Source organism: Pteropus medius, unplaced genomic scaffold (genome assembly GCF_902729225.1).
Source record: "Pteropus medius unplaced genomic scaffold, Ma_sr-lr_union100, whole genome shotgun sequence".
Lineage (NCBI taxonomy): Eukaryota > Metazoa > Chordata > Mammalia > Chiroptera > Pteropodidae > Pteropus > Pteropus medius.
Window position 1 is genome coordinate 37463855 of NW_024354875.1, and position 20845 is coordinate 37484699.

At 36.7% G+C, this 20845-nt stretch overlaps 1 protein-coding gene across 1 annotated transcript in view; it reads right to left on the minus strand.

The window, feature by feature from the left end:
- The window catches only part of TTN (titin), a 295008-nt gene that overhangs the window by 250353 nt on the left and 23810 nt on the right, over positions 1–20845 (minus strand). The window contains 9 exon segments of the mRNA XM_039855355.1: positions 489–620; positions 1928–2065; positions 2815–2967; positions 3328–3661; positions 7431–7675; positions 7771–7856; positions 8343–8630; positions 10117–10320; positions 12520–12623. Of these exon segments, the coding sequence (XP_039711289.1) occupies positions 489–620; positions 1928–2065; positions 2815–2967; positions 3328–3661; positions 7431–7675; positions 7771–7856; positions 8343–8630; positions 10117–10320; positions 12520–12623 (1684 nt within the window).

Below are 20845 nucleotides of genomic sequence, written 5' to 3' on the forward strand. Positions count from 1 at the left end.
CTACCGTTTATCACTAATTAGGTCACTTTCCTGAAGAAGTACTGGTCACCCCTGATGCCCAGCATTTCCTCACTTTCTCTTGATATTTAGTTGGAGTGTTCATCACTGGTGTGTACGTGCACGTGTGTGTCTTATATGTAGTTTGTGTGTTGCAACCTAAGTGACTGAGGGCTCAGGCTATGCATGAAAAAACTGTGCACCGGTGGGTAACTGGACTGGCATGAGAGCTACCTTCTATTTAAGTGTGTTCTAAAAATGTTATAGATGTGACCTAAACTGTTCTAAAAGATAATCTCCCCAAAACTGATCGATTGAGAGGAAAATCGTGCAATGAGAACATGAAAGAGTTTCAATACTAGACACAGAGAAATGACAAAAGAACATACACGAAAGACTCCTCCATTTTAAGGTTTTGATTATAGGATACATGCAACTGGCTGGAATGTATTTGCCAATGAACTACAAGTTATTTACAAAATTGAACTTACTGTTTCTTGAGTTATTTGTTTTTGTTCTTGTTTTGTAGTAACTTCTCCAGAAATTCTAGTTTCTTGTTCTTTAGCTTTAGTTGTGGAAATTACTACTTTTGGTACATATGCTTTTTCAGTTTCTTTTCTTATCTGAAAGCAATGATAAAAACAAAACCTTATTGTCTCCTGCTCTCTAATGGAAGTGACATAATATTTATTGAATATAACAAAATAGGAATTCAAAGAAGTAAAATCCTTTTTCTGCAGATATCACTAAATAAAATACATCATCTCATTTTCATTAACATGACCATGCTATTTTTTTCTGTCTAAACCATAACTTAAGCTGCTTAGAGAAAAAAAGTCGGATTCAACAGTGTTTGCTTTGAATCAGACAGTTGCCATCTTCCTTGGAAAAGACATCCAATTTTTATAAATAGATATATGGCAATATTATCCCATGCTACCTCTGTCATCTAAAGGTGATCTTAGAGCATAGGATATTAAAATGGAAGGCCTTAGAAGAATTTTGTCTTATCCTTTTATATATGAGAAATCAAGTATGAACAATCGAAAATCTGCATTTATACAATATTTTTGCTTTGAAAAATTTCCTAAATATTCTGGTGGTTTGAAAATATCGAGACTTACTTTTCTAAAGTTGAGACATTATGGGGAAAAAAGTTTTGTATATATCCCAGGCAAAATGTTTTCCAGTTCCTTAACCCCTGAAGAATACTGCATTGGATCTGGATGCCAAAGGGGTATGTGTTGGGGTGGGGGCTGGGGTGAAGATCTCCCTGTTTGCCTCTCTGCCATTCTCAGACATCATCACTAAAATTTAGCATCTCAGAGTTGAAAGAAACTTGGAAGTTCTTCCTCTCAAACCACTCAGCTGACAATTGTTTCCATTGGCCAACAGCCCTACCTACTGTCCTTGAATTCCTCCAATTATGGGCTGCCCTTTTTACTTTTTCTGATCATCTGACCTAAGAAGGTTGTGCTGTACATCCCACTCAGATCTATATTCGAGTGTTCTCCCAAAGAGTCAGGAATCAGTTATTAAGCTATTTTCAAAGCAACGTGTGTCCAGTGTTTGTTTCCACTCTTCCTTGTTCTTACCTTAGCATCGATTTTTCTTTCTGGTTTTACCTCCCTCGCAGTCACATATTTAGGTAGTGTATCCCTAGGTCAATGTAGATGAGACTCGTTTCTACTCCCAGTGTGTGTTCACAGAGATACCTTTGTCTACAGACATATCTTTGTCTACACGAGGGAAGAATCTGGTGACTCTAAGGGACTTTAGTATCCAGGACCCAGGAATACAGATATAAGGGGATTTTATTAGTGTGGTAATAGTCATATTGCCCAAGAAACAACACCCTTCACAGTAAACACTATTATACGTGTTGGCATAGGTAACAACAACAATAATTTCACATCAAAAGCTATTTCACCTGTTCGTGAGTTACGTGCACCTGCTCTTGTTTTGTTGTAATTACTTCTCTGGTTCTTGATTTCAATTCTTGTTCCTTGGTTTTATCGGCAGCCACTACTACCTTAGTTATAGCAGTCTTCTCTGCCTCCTTTCTCATCTGATTTTCATACGAGAAAGGGAGAAAATACTTTAATGCACCTTATATAAAAAGTTACAATAATAAATCAGGATAAAGACATAAATGTCACACAAGAGAGGATAAGGAGGAAAGCTTAGAGTGATTTTAAACTACAACAGAAAATCTACTCAAATATGAGGTGGGAAATTATCCTGGATTTATAACACATTTCAGCCATGGATCAAGTGTCAGGTTTATTTTGAGGAAAGTAAAAGCAAAGGTCTTTGGGGGAAGCTTAGAGAAAAGTAATGTCTGCCCTGAAATAATGGTTTCCATGCCTGGCTCTTGGAGTGCCTGAGCTCTGTTTGGATGGACTGGTCTAGAACTCCAGTGCTGAAAACACACACACACACACACACACACACACACACACACACACACACACACACACACACACACACACACACACACACCTGCCTTGTGTAGCTAACTTCCTCTGCTGCCCTGTGCTGTGTGGACCCAGGAACGCTTAGTACTTTGAATACCTTGTCTAACCTCCTATATTGACTTTCTGATAGTAAACTCGCCTGCCCACCTACTTGACATAGCCCAGGTACACTAACGGTTTTTACATCTTGAAAGCCTTTGGTGTCTCAGACCACCTTTTGCTCAGAAAGTCCTAAAGTCTGGGCCATGTCGGGCTCAGGGCTGTCTTCAAAATGAATTGAGCATTGGATCATTGTGAGGTCTCTGCACACAAAGCCCAGCCTGGCTGGACTAACGCATACCTGTTCTTGAGCAGGTTGGGTGTGCATAGCAGTCGTGGTTGTCCTCTGAGCAGTCTGCTCTACAGCGCTGATAACTGGTTCTCTCACTCTGGCCATATCAACGGCAGCAACAACAGTCGCAACAGCTGCACTTTTGTCAGTTTCTTGTTTCACCTGGATTAGAAGTGACCGAGTTCATTACTTTTTAAAATGGCATATCCAATAGAAAATACAAAAACACAGTACTTATTTACCTAGAGTAAAACATATACGTGCGTAAGCATTTGTCATTGCTGAAAGAGATATGGTATGACTCGTTAAAACCTATATTTTATAAACACCTCACAGATAAGGGCCTTTGTCCTAATTAAAAACGCTTTAACGAAGCAGGAAACAAATTTGGTTTTCAGTTTCTGTTATATTCTTATGTCTATATGTACAACCTATACAGACTGAGTTTTATGATAGGATTCTGGTGGGAAAACCCAGAATGTGAAAGGAAGGAAAATGAAACAAAACAGCTCTGGCAAGTACCTCTGTAGCACCAGTAGCGACGGCCCCTGCAGCGAAGGTAGCGCTGGCCGACTTGCTGGCGGCAGCGCCTGCAGCTCCGCTGATGGTCATTTGCTCCTGGACCCCGTATCTCCCTTCCCATCTTTCTTCTGTTCTGATCTGAGTAGCGCTTGTCACCATAGTTTCTCTCATCTCAGCCTCAGATGAGGCCACAAAGCCCTCTTGCTTCCAAGGGGGAGGCACTTCCGGGCCTGAGACCGTGGTGGCTGTCTGAGTCTTACGAGTGAGTAATGGAGACTTAACAGATCTGATGGGGGACGTGGACGTGGAGATCCTCCCGGCTGGAGACACAGACCTGAAAACCAAACCGCAGAGGTCACGAACCCAAGACAAGGAACTCCTCTCTAGGCCATCAGATTTGAATAATGGAAGGAAAATCCGGAAGTGTTTAATTTAATGCACAGTTTTAAAATGTGTGCCTCGATAACCTATTTGGAGGCAAATAATGTACTTGAAAGTAATTTGTTTTAAATTTCAGTAAGCCTTATTCTCACCTTCCGTAACTCGAGAATCAGACTTAATTCTAAGCTAGAGAATTTTGTGCCCTGCATCACCATCTCACATTTTAAAAAGTCAAGACAGCAGAAAGTGTTTCCTTGAAATACAGCTCAAGAAAGGCCACAGCAAATATAGTAATCATAACTTTACATTTCTCTGTACTTCCAATTCTGGGAGGAGAGGGGATGTCAAATAGGTGTTGAACGAAGAAAGGTTTCTGCAATCAAAACGTTTGTGCGACTCTAGGCTAAACAAGTTAAATCTTTTTAATTTTCCTGTGGGACTTCACAATGCCTTGTCAATCTCCAGGCTAGGAGGATGTTTTCGCAGAACTTTTTGGGGTGTGGGCTGTGCAATGCACTTTGGAAACTGCTGTTACTGTCAACGTGTTGTGGATTGCTCTTTTAAACTTTCTCGATATTTGTTTACCCTCACCCTCATTGTACCTTTGGAGTTACACTGGTAACTGGTTAATCTGAAACCTAAGGACTCTTGATTTTTTTGATAAAGTGGCTTCCTCCAAAATTGTTTTTCTTGCTTTTTATGTATGTTCAAAGTTCAATAGCATAGCTGAAGTATCTGGCTGTTAAATCTTGGCATTTATAGACAAGAAGACTTCCTGATCTATAGCAATAATTCTAGGGTTTGGTCAAAATTTTAAGGTAGTTTTACGTAATTTAATTCTTAATCAATAGGTGTATTACATTTTTCCCTCTAGGTGGCAGCATTGCTTTTAACTACCGCTTATAGGAAAATGTTCATAATAGTATTCTAGTACTACATGGGGTATTTAACTTATACTGATCATAAGCGAAACAATTATTCTAATAATTCTCAAGGTACAATTGATATCTGCTCAAAATTACAGAGTAACTGAATGGTATATTATAATATTAACCAGTTTCATGAAGAAATAAAATTTCTTTCATTAATCATTTTCTTGACAAAGAGTTTTTTTCTGGTGAAAATTAATTTACATTTTTTAAATGCAGTTTTAGTCAACTAAGCAGAGACTAGGGGAACATGTCTATATTTTGAAAGTGACTGCCTTGGAAATATAATAAAGACCAGTTTAGAATAATATAAGGTCTATACCAATTGAAAAAAAGCAAAGTGACATGTACTTTCAAGTTTCAACCTGTGCCTTTTTCTTGTTGTACCTAGTAAAGGAGATTTAATTCAAAAAGAGTTAAACACATGATTAGCATGACTTGAGTGATTCGCAGCATGTTGCAGATAGGCCCATAACTGTGAAAATCAATGTAATTTGAGTCATTTAGGGAAAGTGCTTATTTCTACTCTTACGATAAAAAATAATCACCTGGTCACAGCTAGATACAATGCACCTTATTCAATGAAATATGTTTGCCTTACTCTACAACAAAAATTAAGGTTAAACCATGAGACATTTTAGGAAGTAACCTATCTTGGATAACCTTTATTTTCTCTGCAAATTGGTATTTTTATTTCTTAATTATTTTAAAGCAAATTTGGAGGGCTAAGTAATTGGGATTGTTATTAATGAACTCTCAGAACTGTTAAGACAGTCAACATGCTCCATGGAATCAGGGAACCTCTGTAATTCTAAATGACCCTTAGACTTAAATTTAAAATATGGTGAGGTAGTTATCTCCCCCAGAAATCACATTTGGCCTGTCTTGTGATTTCATGGTGTGCAAACTTGGGGTTAGCCTGACTCAGAATATTTTTTATATTTTGTTAGCTAGATATGTTTTTAAAACCGAGGTTTTTGTTCAAGACTTCATTTAGTGTTTGCCAATACGTTTAATTTTTAATTAAGTGGACAATATAATAAAGATTGGAAAATAGCTTTTTTTCATATATTTATTGGACATTTGCATTGCCTATTGTGTGAAATGCTTGTCTTCTGCAATTTGTATGTGTGTTGCTTGTTTTTTCCTTTAAAATTAATTTGTGGAAGCTTTTCGATACATTTGGTTTATTCTTTGTCATAATGTTACAAACATTTCCCCCAGATCTACTGTTTGCATTTTGCTTTTTTATGGGATTTTACTCAGCATCAATTTATAGAGTTGTGTAGATTATGCACTGTTTCTAGGTTTGTAGAGTCCACATTGTAGCCATTGTATGTTTGTTATAACACTTTTATGACAGAGGCAATGAAATATCTTGAGAAAGAGGCACCTTTAAAATGTTTTCACAAATGCCTATTTGATTTAGCCATGACTTTGCGTTTGTCATACATAAGTTTTTTATTTTTATATAGTTGAATTTGTAGATCTATTTTGAAGGGCTCTCCTCCGTAAATGCTTCCCCAATTTTTTCTCATTGTTTTGGTTTTTATTTTTTAAGTTAGCTCTTTAGTCAAGCTGAGATTTATTTTGTAAATGGTTAATATTTATTTTCTTCCAAATAGATAGCTAATTGCACCAGCATTCTTTATTGAGTAAAATATCCTATCCCCACTGAACTTAAAGTTCGTTTTGATTAAAAACTAAATTTCCTGGGTACTTAATTTATTTCTGGATGCTGTTCTGTTCCCCTGATGTATTTTTTATTCATTTACCAATACCATACTGTTTTCATTATAGTAACTTCACAATAAGTTTGAATATTTTTTAGGTCAACCATCCACTTATCATTCTTCTTTAAGAATTTTGCTTAGCAGGGGAACTTTCTCTAAATTTTAAAAATTCATTTAAATTGATCAAGAAACACTTTTTTGTTTGCTCCAAAATTTGCACATTTTTTAGCTCACTGTACTAAAAACCTCAACCTGTTTAGCCAAATCCCAAAGTTTTAAATCTGCTGTGGATTATTGACACTTGACTTTATAATTTCTGAGCCCTAATGATACACGCTCATTTTCTAAATATCTCCATATTAGCTAAGCATAGAAATTCATTTTACTTTTAGATAAAATAACACAAGCATATGCAAAATATTTAGAAAATTTTACTTATTATCAGAGCATAAGAATATATATAATTATTTTCTATTACAAGGTAGTTTCAACTAATTATCTCATTGAATCCTCACAACACACCTTGAGATCATTCTTATTGATTTTCCTTAATTTACAAATGACACAAGTAAGACCTTAAGCAAATTATTTAACTTCTTTTGTGTCAGTCACCTATATATAAAATTAGGGATGATAATTAGAAGTTTTTGTGAAAATTTAATAAAACTGTAAATAGAGTGCCAACTAAATGTCTAAAATAAGGTGGTCAATATATGCTAGTGACTAATTACTATAATGATTGGTAGCAAGTGATCAGGTTGATTGAATGTAGAGCTTCCAACCAATTCTATGCTGTTCTCATTTCACTGTGCTTTTTCTTGGCCCCTAAAGCTGACGTTTATTAAATGATATACAAATAAGAATTCAGAAATAGAGTTCATAAAGTTCTCCAATTTACCTGTGGACAGTGAGAAATTGTGAAAATCATATTCAGTACCTTTTTGGTTTACCTCCTTGATCGCATGCTACATTTTTTATTGCTTTCTCCTATTCCTCTTCTTGTCGGATGAAACCTAATTCAAAAATATATGATGAGCCGATCTCTTTTATAAGGCTTTACCTGACGGGAGATGGGGTGGGTGCCCGGACGTGTCTGACCGGGGAAGGGGAGTGTCTTATTGGCGATGGGGACTGCTGTCGAGCCAACTGTGCTTTGGTAGTAATGGATGGTGGTGTGGGAGACCTCGACTTTGGCTTAGGAGGTATCCTGGGAGGTGTTTTATGTGGCAGCTGTTGCCCAGTGGCACCATCTATGACCATCTCAACTGTTGCAATTGATCTGGCATCAAAGTGGGCTTCAATCTTCTGTAAAAAATAAAAACAAAGCCCATGTTAAGTAAGGAAGAAGTTGGTGAGGCAATAATCTGAAAGGCTTGAAAACTGACAGTATAGAAAAATACCTTTTCAATTCGGGTTTGTCTTGTTTCTGATATCTGAGCAGTCGAAACAATTGTCTTTGTCTTTTTAGCGGGTACTACTTCTTCACCTGTAGGAAGGGAAAGATACGCATTTAGGAGTGGATATGATGTCTCATTTTTAAAGGAATTGTTAATTCTGATTACAAAGGCAATAAAATTTTTTAGGTCCCAATGGAGGAAAATGCAGAAAGTTTTGGATTTTGTATGAATATAAATTAGGTTTAAAAATAGAAAATTGATCATTATTAGATAAAAATTTACTTAAAACCGTTTTTTTTTAAAGAAAGTCCATTATTCGTCAATAACTTGAAAATGTAGATGTCAATTAAAATACTTTTCAATTTCTAATGGGTTGAATAACCACAGATTGCTTAAATGATTGTGACTTTCTGCCTAGAATCTCAGAGACTTTTCTTTTTCAGGGTTTTGAAAAGCGAGCTTTGATTTCAGCTCGCAGCATCGCCAGGCCTCAGAGGAAAGGCAGGTGTACCCAGGCCTCACTTTGTCCTAAAGAAGCCCTTCCCTCTCCCTGTTCCTCAGCCTCCGGTACATACCTTGAACCAGCAATTCGGCAGTTGAAGTAGCTCTTCCAACGCTATTGGTGGCATTTACTGAATAGGTTCCGGAGTCTTCGGGGTATGCTTCTGCAATCAGTAAGCTGTAGAGGTCGCCTTCTTGTGAAATTTGAAAATCAAGGGAGCTCTGGATTTCAGCTCCATCCCGGTAGAACTTCACCACAGGTGTAGGGATTCCAGTCACTCTCACTTGGAGTCGCACTTGGCTTCCTTGTCTCACGGTCATGCTCTGCAGTCGTTGAGCGAAGTTAGGTGGTGCTGTCTCCGCTGCAGGGGGAGGAGAAAATCAGGACTGTCAGCTAGGGTGCTTCCAACAGGTTATTTTTAAACAACCACAGCTCTGATTCTAAAAACCTGTTGGCGACTCGCTGAACCTAACATCCTTGACTGTCCTTGAACCCAGCTCATCCAGCAGATGACAGCAAGAATGGAGCCAGGAGATGACAGAAGGGAATCCTGTCACCATATTTTATTTTACTTGCATTGTTTTGTTTAGCATTTCTAGACCATCATATTAAAAAAAAAAAAAAATTAAAGAAAAAGCCTGGATCTTGTTACAACATTTCTAGAGAATCTGTCTGGCACTTCCTCCCAACCTCACATCTAGCACTGTGTTAACATATTAAGATAACTTTTCATATTTCAGTAAGTTGCATTGAATGAATTCCAATACTTGGTGTGATGGGTGCACCTGTGACTTACAGAATCATTAAATTTTAATTTAATTAAAAAACTCCAAATCGTTTCCAACTTGATCACTATTCAAATAACCCAAATATTTACTTGCATTTAAAATGTGAATCCAAATAATGACATGATTTAATGCTAGTTATGCTGCAGAAAGGGGATTTTTCTGGTTAATTATGTTGAAAGACATTTTTATGAGATAAATGTGAAGGGTGAATGGGATTAAGTTTGACGTGTTTTTGAATAATAAACAGCAGATGCTGTCAACATTGTTGAGTATATATGTTAATATTCATACCTGATGTTACCTGATGTGCCTTCTGTTTAGGTCAATTATAGCCCTATATTTGAACAATGCTAAAGGCATAGTTTATTGGATAAGCATATATAACATTCTACAGTTCTGAAAGATATTGTTATGTAATGAGTAAAGAAATACAATGTTGTGTGCATCAGTGTCTTCCCAAAAAGTAGAGGATGGAGAAAATGATAAAAGCCATGGAGATTGGTAATAGCTTTTCTGGGGAAAAGTTTTCTAGGAATTTTTCCATTTGAATCATAAAGAAGCATTTGCCTTTTTCTGTGCATGTTTACTGTGAAATACTTTTAGAAATTGAAAGTAAATGAAGATTATTAAACTTTATAGCCTAGAGTAGTGTTTCTTAAATGGGTTGTTTGTGGATCATTTGCAGCAGAATCATTTAGGTGCTTGTTAAAAGTGTGAATTCCTAGATATATATATATTTCTTTAGTAGGTTTATAAACAAAGCTCCAAGCCTTTATATTTGCTTAGAAAAATAATTTTTAATATTTCCCTAATACACTTTTGTGTGTTTAATATGTGTGTAGAAGAACTTATTCTCAGCTACTCTTGGGCTGTATTTTGAGAGAAAAATAAAATTCCAAAGCAAACAACTTTGCTATCAATTCGGCCTCCAGTGGGCCTTTCTCTAGACTCAAGGGGCATTGACTTGTGCTCATAGCTTTGTGGATTTCCTTCCCCATGTCCTGGAGATGCCCTCTGGTGTGTGGGGGTCAGAAGACAGGCAGATCCCCTCCAGTCTACCTGTCACGAGAAGCTCAGCAGTACTAGTCGCTTGTCCAGATCCATTGGTGGCTCTCAGGGAGAATCGTCCACTGTTGGCTTTAGTCACGGCGGGGATCGTCAGTCTAGCGCGGCCATCGCTAAAGGAGATCTGCACGCCGGGCAGAGTGGAAGTGGAAATCACCTGGCCATCCCTAAACCAGCTCACCTCAGGAACTGGGAAACCTGGAGCACAAAGACAATTCATCTTTATGTTAGAGTGGGGCACTGCAAAGTCCTCGGCTCTGTCCTATTATGTTCACTGCCTTGTCCTAACCTGTAAAACTATCCCGAGTGTAAGGCTATTTAATTACAGTGAAAACTTGACAGCCCCACAATAAAAGTATAAATTTACAGACCATTAGGAATGTCTGTGGGTTCATGTAAAGGCCAGCACCTTCACTTTACATGGGAGGAAATAAGCCAAAAGAGGCTCAATGATTTTTCCAAGGTCCCTTGGCTATCAGTGGCACACAGAGGACTAGAATTTCCATCTCCTGCCCTCCTGCTAAGAGCAATTTAATAGACATCATTCAAATCATGAAAGGGATTTATAAAAGTGAAGAGCCAAGGAAACTTTGAAATAAAAAGTGACTGTTGTCCTCTTCGAAAACAAGTGAATATCAAAAGCAGTGAAGGGATCTAAAAGTTCTGCCTAACAAGCACAAGAGGACACGTTCATCTCTCTACCTCTGTGCTTTCAGGGATACTGTCTTCTTGAACTCTCTTGCCTTTCAAATGTGCAATCAATAAAAATGCCATTCCATGGAGAGGTAGGTTCTCATATAATAAGAGACGAAGCCAAACCTAGTCTTTCAGAACACTATGGCTTTGCTGGGAGAAAAGCTGAATTCTCTTCCCCATGATCAACTGTGGAGCTCAGAACTACATGTACATGGTTTGATGTTTTAAGTATGTTAAAACTCTGTGCAGTCAGGAAACATGAGGTAAATTCAGAGCATGGTTTATTTTGCACTGGCATGAAAGCTGATGATCTACTCTTCGACTGAGGAGACGAAGATAACCAAGAGAAAGTTTATTTTATTGTCCTTACATTAGCCAATCTCCTACTGTGGCCAAGGGAATAGTTTATTTGATTAATTCATGGGTATTAAGTATGTTCAGTGATGCTTTTCTAAGAATTTACTAGCACGTAGTGTGAAGGAACAGGAAGCTATGAAGAAGCCAGATTTCACTACTCCACAAGCAGGCAAAATTCCCACTAAATCCATATGTTTTCTGCTCAGTTCGGAAGTTACTGAGCCTTACAAGATAAATCAGTGAATTATTTGGATCTATCAGAATTTATCATGCATGAGAAGAATTAAACTGGTGTCTATATACATATACGATAGAAAACGAAGAATGATTATATACTTATGCAATGTAAAATAAAGTGTTATCCAGTTATGAATAAGATTGGTACATAAAATAGAAAAGCAAAGAAAAGAGAAGGGAAAAGGAAATCTTACTCTATATCTTTATTACAAGCTGTAAAATGAAAAATATGGACAATGTGCTTATAGAGGTAGATCAAGCATGATTTTCAGTTATTCCATATAATTTTATATGACCAGTTATGATACTGCAGAAAGAGACAATACTGATTCAATAATTTTGAGATTATTTACACAATATAGTTTGTAGATTAACCCATTTTTTTACAAGATGATAGGCCCCAGAAATCATGCATTTTATGGAACCATTCCTAAACCGAGCTACGAAGAGAAAGGATAAAAAGAAACAGAAGAACGTCCTTTTAAATAAAATTATAGGGTCATCATTTGTTTCTCTTTAATATATAGACCAGAGTGGCATATGTTATTTTTTTTATCATTTCAAAATAGTTGGAAAATCTTTTATTCACTAGATTCACTTAATAATGATTGAAAATAAAAGAATAAAATAACTAGAAGTTAGCTCATTAATGAAAGTTCTGTTTCTGAGAAAAGTCAGTTCTATTGTTATTTTCCATATAAACAATAGAGGCTCAGGCACACAGGAGGGTCAGCCCCAGGCTACCTGCCCAGCTGCTGGCCCCTATTGGGCTTAAGTTCTTGGCTTCTAGTCTGGCTCTGCAGCTGAACCCAAAAATAGAATGACCAAATCTCGTTCTACTTAACAGCCGATTCTGACAGCAATTTTAATCCAATGCTAATTATTTTGCTTTTTGGAATTATAAATATGAATAAAACATTTCAAGTCATTATGTTGTCAGATTGTGTCAGTACACCGTGGAATGGTATATCCTTATAATGACCCTTCCGTAGAGTTTGACCACTTTTACAAAGTGAAAGTAGGGCTTAAACGTGACATCAAGTCCTACAGCAAAGTTAGCTTATTGGGGAGGAGGCGAAGAAGCAAAGTGGTGGTGTGTTTGCTTACCACTAATGTGAGCCTCAAAGGTTGCGGTACTACCCTCCAGTACCACAACACTTTGTAACGGCTGCTTAAACGTCGGCGCTTGAGTGGTCATCTTTTCAGGCACTCTGAAAATGAAGAGAAAATAAATTAGAATGCCACAGCTAAGGGCTACTCTGGAGCTACTTTGTAATGACAAAGAAACACATCTTCCAAACAGATTGGCTCCATAGATCATCCGTGGGCCTAGTGTGATGGGCAGGCCTTCTCCTTTGTAGATTGATTTTGAACACTTGGCCTCTGAGTTTACTTGAAGGCTAACAGGAGCAAGTGTAAGGGAAAATGAAAAAGAATTTAAGCAAGCAGAACAAAGAATGCACACTAGTGGTCAAAGAGGGAAGTTCAGGTTTGTCAAAGTTGGTATCTGGGTTAGAGTTGGAGAAAAGGCAAGCCTAAGTAAGCGGGGTGGGTAGCTGGGGTGGGGGGATAAGAATAATAAAAGAGATGTGAGGAAGTGTAAAATGAATCTTTGCATCAATTCAATGTTTGAGATACAATTATTAAAAAATATTTCTTTCCTACCAATATTTTTCACTCGCCGTATCTATATTTATAAAGTCGACATAGAGTCAGGTATTTTTACTCTAAGTAATCTGGGCAATTCCTTAAAAAGTCATTGAAACTAAAAATTTGAACTTTGCAATTCCTTTTTTCCTAACTTGAAAAGGTCTGGTAAGCCTTGTCAATTATGCAAATCTTTTATAGAAAGCATACAGTGATTTCTATTTCTTAATAATGTTTCATAGTGTAACTGCTTAATAAATGTTGCTACTGCTGAAGCAAATATTCAGGAAAATTTAAATTTAAGTAAGTAGGCCAAAATTTATTGTAGGTCTGAAAAAAAATGCTGACTCGAGTTCTCAAAAGGAACAATGCACAAACTCTAAAAAATGGAAGGCTAGTATGAAATGTAGATAAAGTGAAAAGATCTATGTTTTCATAACATAAATACTCAAAATCAAAGAAATGAATATGAAATTTGCAGTTAGTACTTTGTCTATCAGTTTTAGAGAGGTTGTGAGAAGAATATTCTGATTCCTAAGTACCTTATTATTTAATGTGACTATTCCACTATTCTGATATAAAAGCAGATTCTCAATTGTCAATATATTCACTACTATATTTCAAAAATTATCTGTTCATTAAAAGTTTTTGGAGCAATAATCTTTCTAGTGATAATTCTGTACATTATAGTAACTTAGTTGAAAGAAAACAAAACCAGAATTATGAGACAATAAAATTTATATTTGGAAAATTCAAATAATATCCCAAAGTTTTTTTTGCGAAACTTTTGTCAAAAACTCTTTATTGTAGCATACCTTCAGGACAAATAACTTTTTGCGTCTTTTTCCATTTACAAACTAATGCATCTTCTAAAAATAAATATATCCTTCTACGCCATTTATGTATTACAGATCTATGCATTTATGATTATTTGCAATTAGTAATCTAATTCCAGCCAGATGGAAAATCGAAGTGAACTTAGGAATTGAAAGTCTCTAAAACATTATTTCTTACTCTTCTTAGCATCAACATTTATTTCAAATCATATAATTTGATTGTCAGTCAAATTAAAATACATAATGAGATTCTGAGTATTTTAGAAAACAATTGTACAGATTTGCCCCCCAATTTTCTAAAAAATATATTGCAATTGGTTGGCTTAAATTAGTCTTTTATTGTCTAGGTAAAATTTGTTGCTTTAGCACTCACTCTTCAGAGGCCTTTGTCTAATTAGGACAGAAGGTATGCGTCTAAAATGTCATGCTCCCAAAATAAACGCTCCAGCATTGACTGACAGCAAGCAAGTGTTCTGTCACTGTCCTGCAACTGATAGCTCAGCAGTTGATTCCCTTAAAAAGTCATCAGGGTGTAGCTGATACCACATGCATTTATCAGAGCTATTCTTGGTGTGTCTCACTTATCACTGAGTAATATAACCTTGAACATTTTGGACAGGCAAAAAGAGTCTATAAAAGAAGGAAACATTTCAATCACCATTTTGGACCTCACTTTAACACTTTTAGAATATTAGGTGCATTTAAGCAATGTGAATCATTAACTGTGCTGACCCGCTAAAGCATTAAACTTCATAAAGAAAAATAGCCACATACTTTAAAACAGAATTTAACAAGCAAATTTAAATAATAGATTGTCACCAGCAACGTGTAGTTAGGCAAACACCTCCACATAGACATTAGCATACAAAGATAAGCGGGGACTAGAAATCGATCTGAAAGGGACTCGACCATTAAAAAAAAGAAAAGATGCTGCTCACCTGATTTCTCAAGAGTGCCCAAAAAGGGTGGGACTAAGCCCAAGGTTGCTTCTGAAACGACGTCCTATCTAGAGTTGGTTTGTTCGACCATCTCTGACATGAATTGGTGAGCCTCTAAACTTAAAAACAAAACTACACAGTCAAGACTGTGTAGTTTTGCTTTTCTGTGCAATCCCTACACCCGAGGCGAGGCTGGGAATGCGCGACTGCTCAAGAACCAGGGTCTGGCCCTGCCCTTATATTTGCCAGATCTGCTGACAGCCCCACATCCTTAGGGCAGGGCCCTGGGTGATTGGCTCTCTTAGGAAAGCACGATGGAAGAGGGACCTATTTGGTCGTGTCACATACCACCTGTTCTTCTGATTGGCAGTGTTAAATTTAGCACTTCAAAAGAGTCTTTACCAAGGAAATAGAACTATATTTAAAGAATAACTGTGTTGAGGCTTAGAGAAGAGCATTTGTTGCTCATGTTAAAATCTGAAAACACAGATCCGAGGAGAATTTGTGACAATAGAAGACTTGTGGGCAGTCATAAAATAGCCCCAAATCTTAGGTCTCTGCCCTGTGAGTCAGGCCCCATTTCTGTCCCCTTCCCCCATAAAACCAACCAAATGGACCTGTCAATCATAACAGCAGATGAGGGAGTTTATCTCATATATAAGACCTCACCTTCTTTGAAGAATCAGTGGCTGTAAACCTTAGCATTGCAGAGAGCTCATTTGTACTATCAATATTCTCCCGAATCCACTCGTACTTTGGGGAGAGTTACACTAATGTTAATGAGCTAAGTGTTTACGCAGCCCTGCAAAAAATACTGTTGAAAGGCCAGATATCAACTCTGCTTAGATTTAGTCTATACAATATAATGATTTCACTTTTGTCAGATTTCATTTTTTTTCTGGCATAAATATTTACAAATAACATGCACTGATGAGTAGCCAAGGCTTACACTTAAACCACCTATAGGATTCTTTATCCAGGCACATGAAGGCTGCTTTGCTAATCTCTGGAATTTGCTGTTACTAATGGGAAGTGGTTAGAAGATGATATAGTTGCTATTTTAGGACTGAATTTAATTTCAAGCAAGAGATATTTCAAATAGAAAAGAACATACTAAAAGATCTTTATAACAGTTCAGCTGAGAGATTTGTAAGACTTCACTAAGAGGGAAGAAACTTATCTTGTTGATAATGAAAAGAGACTTTTTTTTTAATAAAACAGACTAAAAATTTTAAATTTAAGTGAAATTTATTTATGCCTATAATAAAAATGTTCCCTGTTGTGGAAGAACTTGGTCATGCATTAGACTTTTCAACTTCCTGAGCATTTTATACTTTGCAATTATTTGTATAATAATTAATTAACATTTAACAGAGCTAAAATACACTGGACAACTGATGTAGTACAGTGATATAGACAAGACGACACCATGTATTTATTTAAACATTTGTTTCCTTTACTTAAGCAGTGATATCTGTATTGCTAACATCATTCTTCTCTCTGTAGACTCTATCTGCCGCAATCCCATGTGATCCCCTTTATTCAAAAATAACTAGTTTCATGGTATATATCTTAAAAATTATTCCCAATTAGAGACTCCTGTTATAAGCAACCTGCAAGTCATATCATATGACAAATTTTGTATGATCATTCTGATTCGGGATGTTACCAATTGGCTATTTATTTAAGATGCGTTTGTGTGTATGTTTGTTTGTACATGTGTGTACATGTGGTGTATGGCATGAGTGTGTGTGTATATATATATATGTATGTATATATATAGATTCATTTGGCCTAATGTGAAATAAATGAATGTCTTGTTGCATTTGTTGGAACCAAGGTCAAACCACTTTAATTCTTATGGGAACTAGAGGGGATGAGTGAATAGAATCTTGAACCTAGTGTCATCGCGACCCAGTACAACACAAGAGCCAGGGTGATGGACCATTATTATGGACATAATAAGGTCAAATATCTGTCTTCCTAAGCTGCTTGTCTAGTCACTGTTCTTGGACATTTCTAGATGTTGTAATATTGTTAAGATCCTTGTTTTTTGGCATTTATATCCTTATATGACATTCAGAGTTAAGACAGGAAGAAAAAAAAGGAGAGAAGAAAAGAGGCAAGAAGGCAGGGAGGAAGGAAGGAAGGAAGGAAGGAAGGAAGGAAGGAAGGAGTTAGTAAGTAACTAATATACTACTTTGGAAATAGGCTGTATTATTGGATTAGTAAACAATAATGGACAGTACAGGATAACATGGTAAGGAATTAGTTTTAAAATGAGTGTGCCATCATTGGAATATGGTAATTTAGCCCAGTGGAAATCAAATATTACCAAGATTTGGGAAGTTTGCTGATGCAGTAAGATCTTAATTTACCACCCTAACAGTGGGGAGGAGTCCCATAGATAATTCAAAACAGCTGATAATTCAAATATAAGGCCTGCTTAGTTTTGGAATCCATGGCATGATTCTCTTTTTGAGCATTATAGTCAAAGCAATTCATGAAATAGCTATTAAGCATATGCTCAGTGTTGAACACTGTGCTAAATTATGATTCTAGATTCAGTTATCGCCTATCGACTTAACAAATATTTGAGTGGTGACTTTGTACATGGCATTGTGCTAGGAGATGGCTAGACAGTGGTGGCCAAAAGACAATATGGTTCCTTCACTTTTAGAAATTGCGGTCTACATAAACTTCTAATAAATTCTCAGTAATCTACAACTGAGACCTACACTAGAATATATGTAAAACTCAGGCAGTAACTTCATCTGCACAGTTGTTGTTAGACTTTGTTTATACTACACAGAACCATTTACTAAAGGACATACTGGGGCTATTTAAGAAATGGGTACATTTTTAAAGGCTAATGTAAGAGTCCTTTCTGAGAAAGAAGAGTAAAATTTATGTGTCTTACAATTTATTAAAAAATTTTTTGTGCATTCTTACTGTGTTAAACTTAGTTCAGGCACTGAGTTTATAGCAATGCACATAAAAGACAGAAACCTTGGCCTTTAAAGTGTTTGCATCTTAGTAAGCACAGTAATATCTAGTAATATAATATCTACAAAGTCCTGTCCACTAATAAAATATTTCAGAGCTGAAATATAGGCATATCACTGAGCTATTTTTTATACAGAAAAGAAGGAGTTCATGAAATACACAGGGAAGAATGTGCTGACCCAAACAATCCATTCTAATGGATGATCATCTGTGTTCCCTGAATTATAAAGGCAAGCAAAGCTTCACTGGGGACATGGGAGGCAAGAAAGTGCTGCTTAAAATTTAAGAAGAGAAGTCCCTTTGTCCTATTTTTACTTCCTCCTGTTACAATTGCTTTGGTAGTAAGATTAAATTAATTGTCTCTGCAATAATTTACAGGTGTATTAATCGTCACTAGCACATTTAATACTACATTAATAGAAAAAAAAAACTGTTTTAGACATGTGCGACGTTTACCAAGATAAGAAAGATCAAAAAGTTAAAGTCAAATTTCTTGATAGCACTGACTCTAAGGGCACATGGAACTTTGCTTCTACCCCACATGGGCTTAGGCAGCTCACTCGAATCTGAGTCCCAACTTTGTCAGTTGTAAATTAGAGATTATAATATCCACATCGAAGGGTTATTGGGATGATTAAATGACACAATGAACATGACAGCGCCCAGGACAGTGAGAATCTGACATATGGTGGGCATTTAGTTTGTTTGCAGTTGCCAAGCGTGACACAAAAGAAAATCATTTCTATGCTTAGTAATATTGATTTGATTAATTATCTAACTACCCTGCTGAATATTTGGGGTAGTGTTTTCTAAGAAATCTCTGAAAAGTCTGAAAGTGAGGTCATAGGAACTCCTGTCACGTCCTTCCTTGAAGGACCTCTGAAGGTGACATGATGTTTACACATGGAATTACAGTGAAGTCCAAGAATTACTGCAGTCTTAAAGAAGGAATAAGCTGGGTTTGTGGAATCTTGGGACAGGAAACCATGATCCAGATCAAATCCATCCACTAGCAGATGTTCCCTGGAGGTGATGTTGTCAAATAATCAGCTTTGCACATACTGAAGGGAGCCAGTTGAGCTGATTTTATCTGGTAATCACTGCAGGCACAGGGCCTAGGAATTAAGGACTCTTCCAGGGCCAAAAATGTGTTTGGGGGCTGAAAAGTAACTTGCTCTGAAATACAAAAGAAATCTGCAAATATAAAAAATAATAGATGCTTATCAAATGCCCACAAAAGAAGACATGTCAATTAGTCGACTGCAATTTTGATGGGTATATTTTAATATGATTGATATGTTAAGGAATGAATCCTCCAAAAGCAAGAGAGCCAGTGTAGGACAAAAATCTAAAAAGGACCAGTCTCAAAAAACAAAGGTAAGCTTTGAAATATTTGAAAGACTCTTTGAGCCTTAAATGACTGTTTATGTCTATGTGGAATTCTGAATATATTATATGTCTATTGAAGAAATGTAGACCTTTTTACTTGTGTTTTATCCCATCTATTTCAAATTTCTAGCCAAATATTGTCCCTCATCCTCTGTATCCCCTCACCTAATTATAAATATAAAATTCTTTTGAAGCAAGCCCTTACTATGAAAGCAAAGTGTAGGCCGGTACTGGAGAGTCTCTGGTTGCCCTCTGCTCACTATTCACTCCCTTCCATTATATTCTGTGCCCCTGGGAGGCTGATCCCTAGAGGGGTCCTCCTTTGTTCTTTGGCTTCTGATAAGGCTCAGCTGGTGGGGAGTGTTGGTGGGAAAGAGTTTGGGGTATTTATTCCTTTGGCTCCCTCCTTGCCTGGCTCTAGTTTAGCATTGTTTTTCCTCTACTTGTGGCCATGCTCCTGTTAAGGACACCTTTCCTACAGGTACTCTCTTCGGGTTTTGGTAACTGCTCCTTTTCTACATTTTTAGCTAGAACTTTGTACTGTTGCTGTTCTCAGGGCTTCACACCATCTCCTGTTAGTTTTCATGAACCTGCTCACACCTTGTAGTAGTCCCTTCACTAAACTCTCTCCAGTTATGCTTTTGAGTTGCATGTACTTTCTGCCCCAACTATGATTGACCTATTTGTATGAAGACCATAATAGTACTCTCTCTCAAGCTAAACCAAGTCAAACATTTTACCTTCATTGCTAGGTAATTTTTTCAATCTCCAACAGACTTCTTCTTTACCCCTTCCCCCCGATAAGTGACATGTATTTTTAACACTAAGTTCAGACTTCTATTTCTTTCCTTCTCCTTCCACCTCTTTTCTTCTCCCCCTCATTTCCTTTTCAGGTAATTTTTGAGTGACTTCCATGTACCAAGAACTATGGAGAATACAGAAAATGTAACATTCACTTAGATATTAGTTGGAAAGGCAAGAGAGCTATGTAACAACGCAAGGAGAGATAATGAAAGGTAAGAGCCAAAATGATGGACAGAGGCACTAAGTGCTAAGGAATTCAGAGATGGAGGAGAGAAGCAGAAGGTGAAGAAAAAGCAAACCTCGTCATGGAGAGGATAACTTGGGCTGCCTGTTTTCATTTCATTCTATGGAAAAATCGAGGCAATGGGAGCTACATCTTTTAAGCTGTGCCCCATCCTGAGTTGGGTGTTTTTAATACTGTGGAAGTATTTCAATGGAAACCATTAGGGAGGATATTTTCTTGGCCTTGTACATGTTAGTTATTAGGTATTTGTTTTTAATTTCTTTTTAATGCTAATAAAATTCCTCCCAGTATGAAAAAAAAAAAAATTGAGACATTTCAGCAAAAGTACATAAAATATGAAAAAGTTTCAGAGAAAATAGAAAGTTTCAGACAAAGTAGAAAACTAAAACCATGTCAAAGAACAACATAAGTTCACAAGCCAAGAAGGCCACTATATTTGTTACAGTTGATTTTTAGTACGATGGCAAGCTTTCTGGAAGTTAAAGAAAAGAGAGGCATTATTCTCAATATAGACAGGGAAGTATACCAATTCCTTGAAGTACAATTTTTCTAACACTGAATTTTAATTA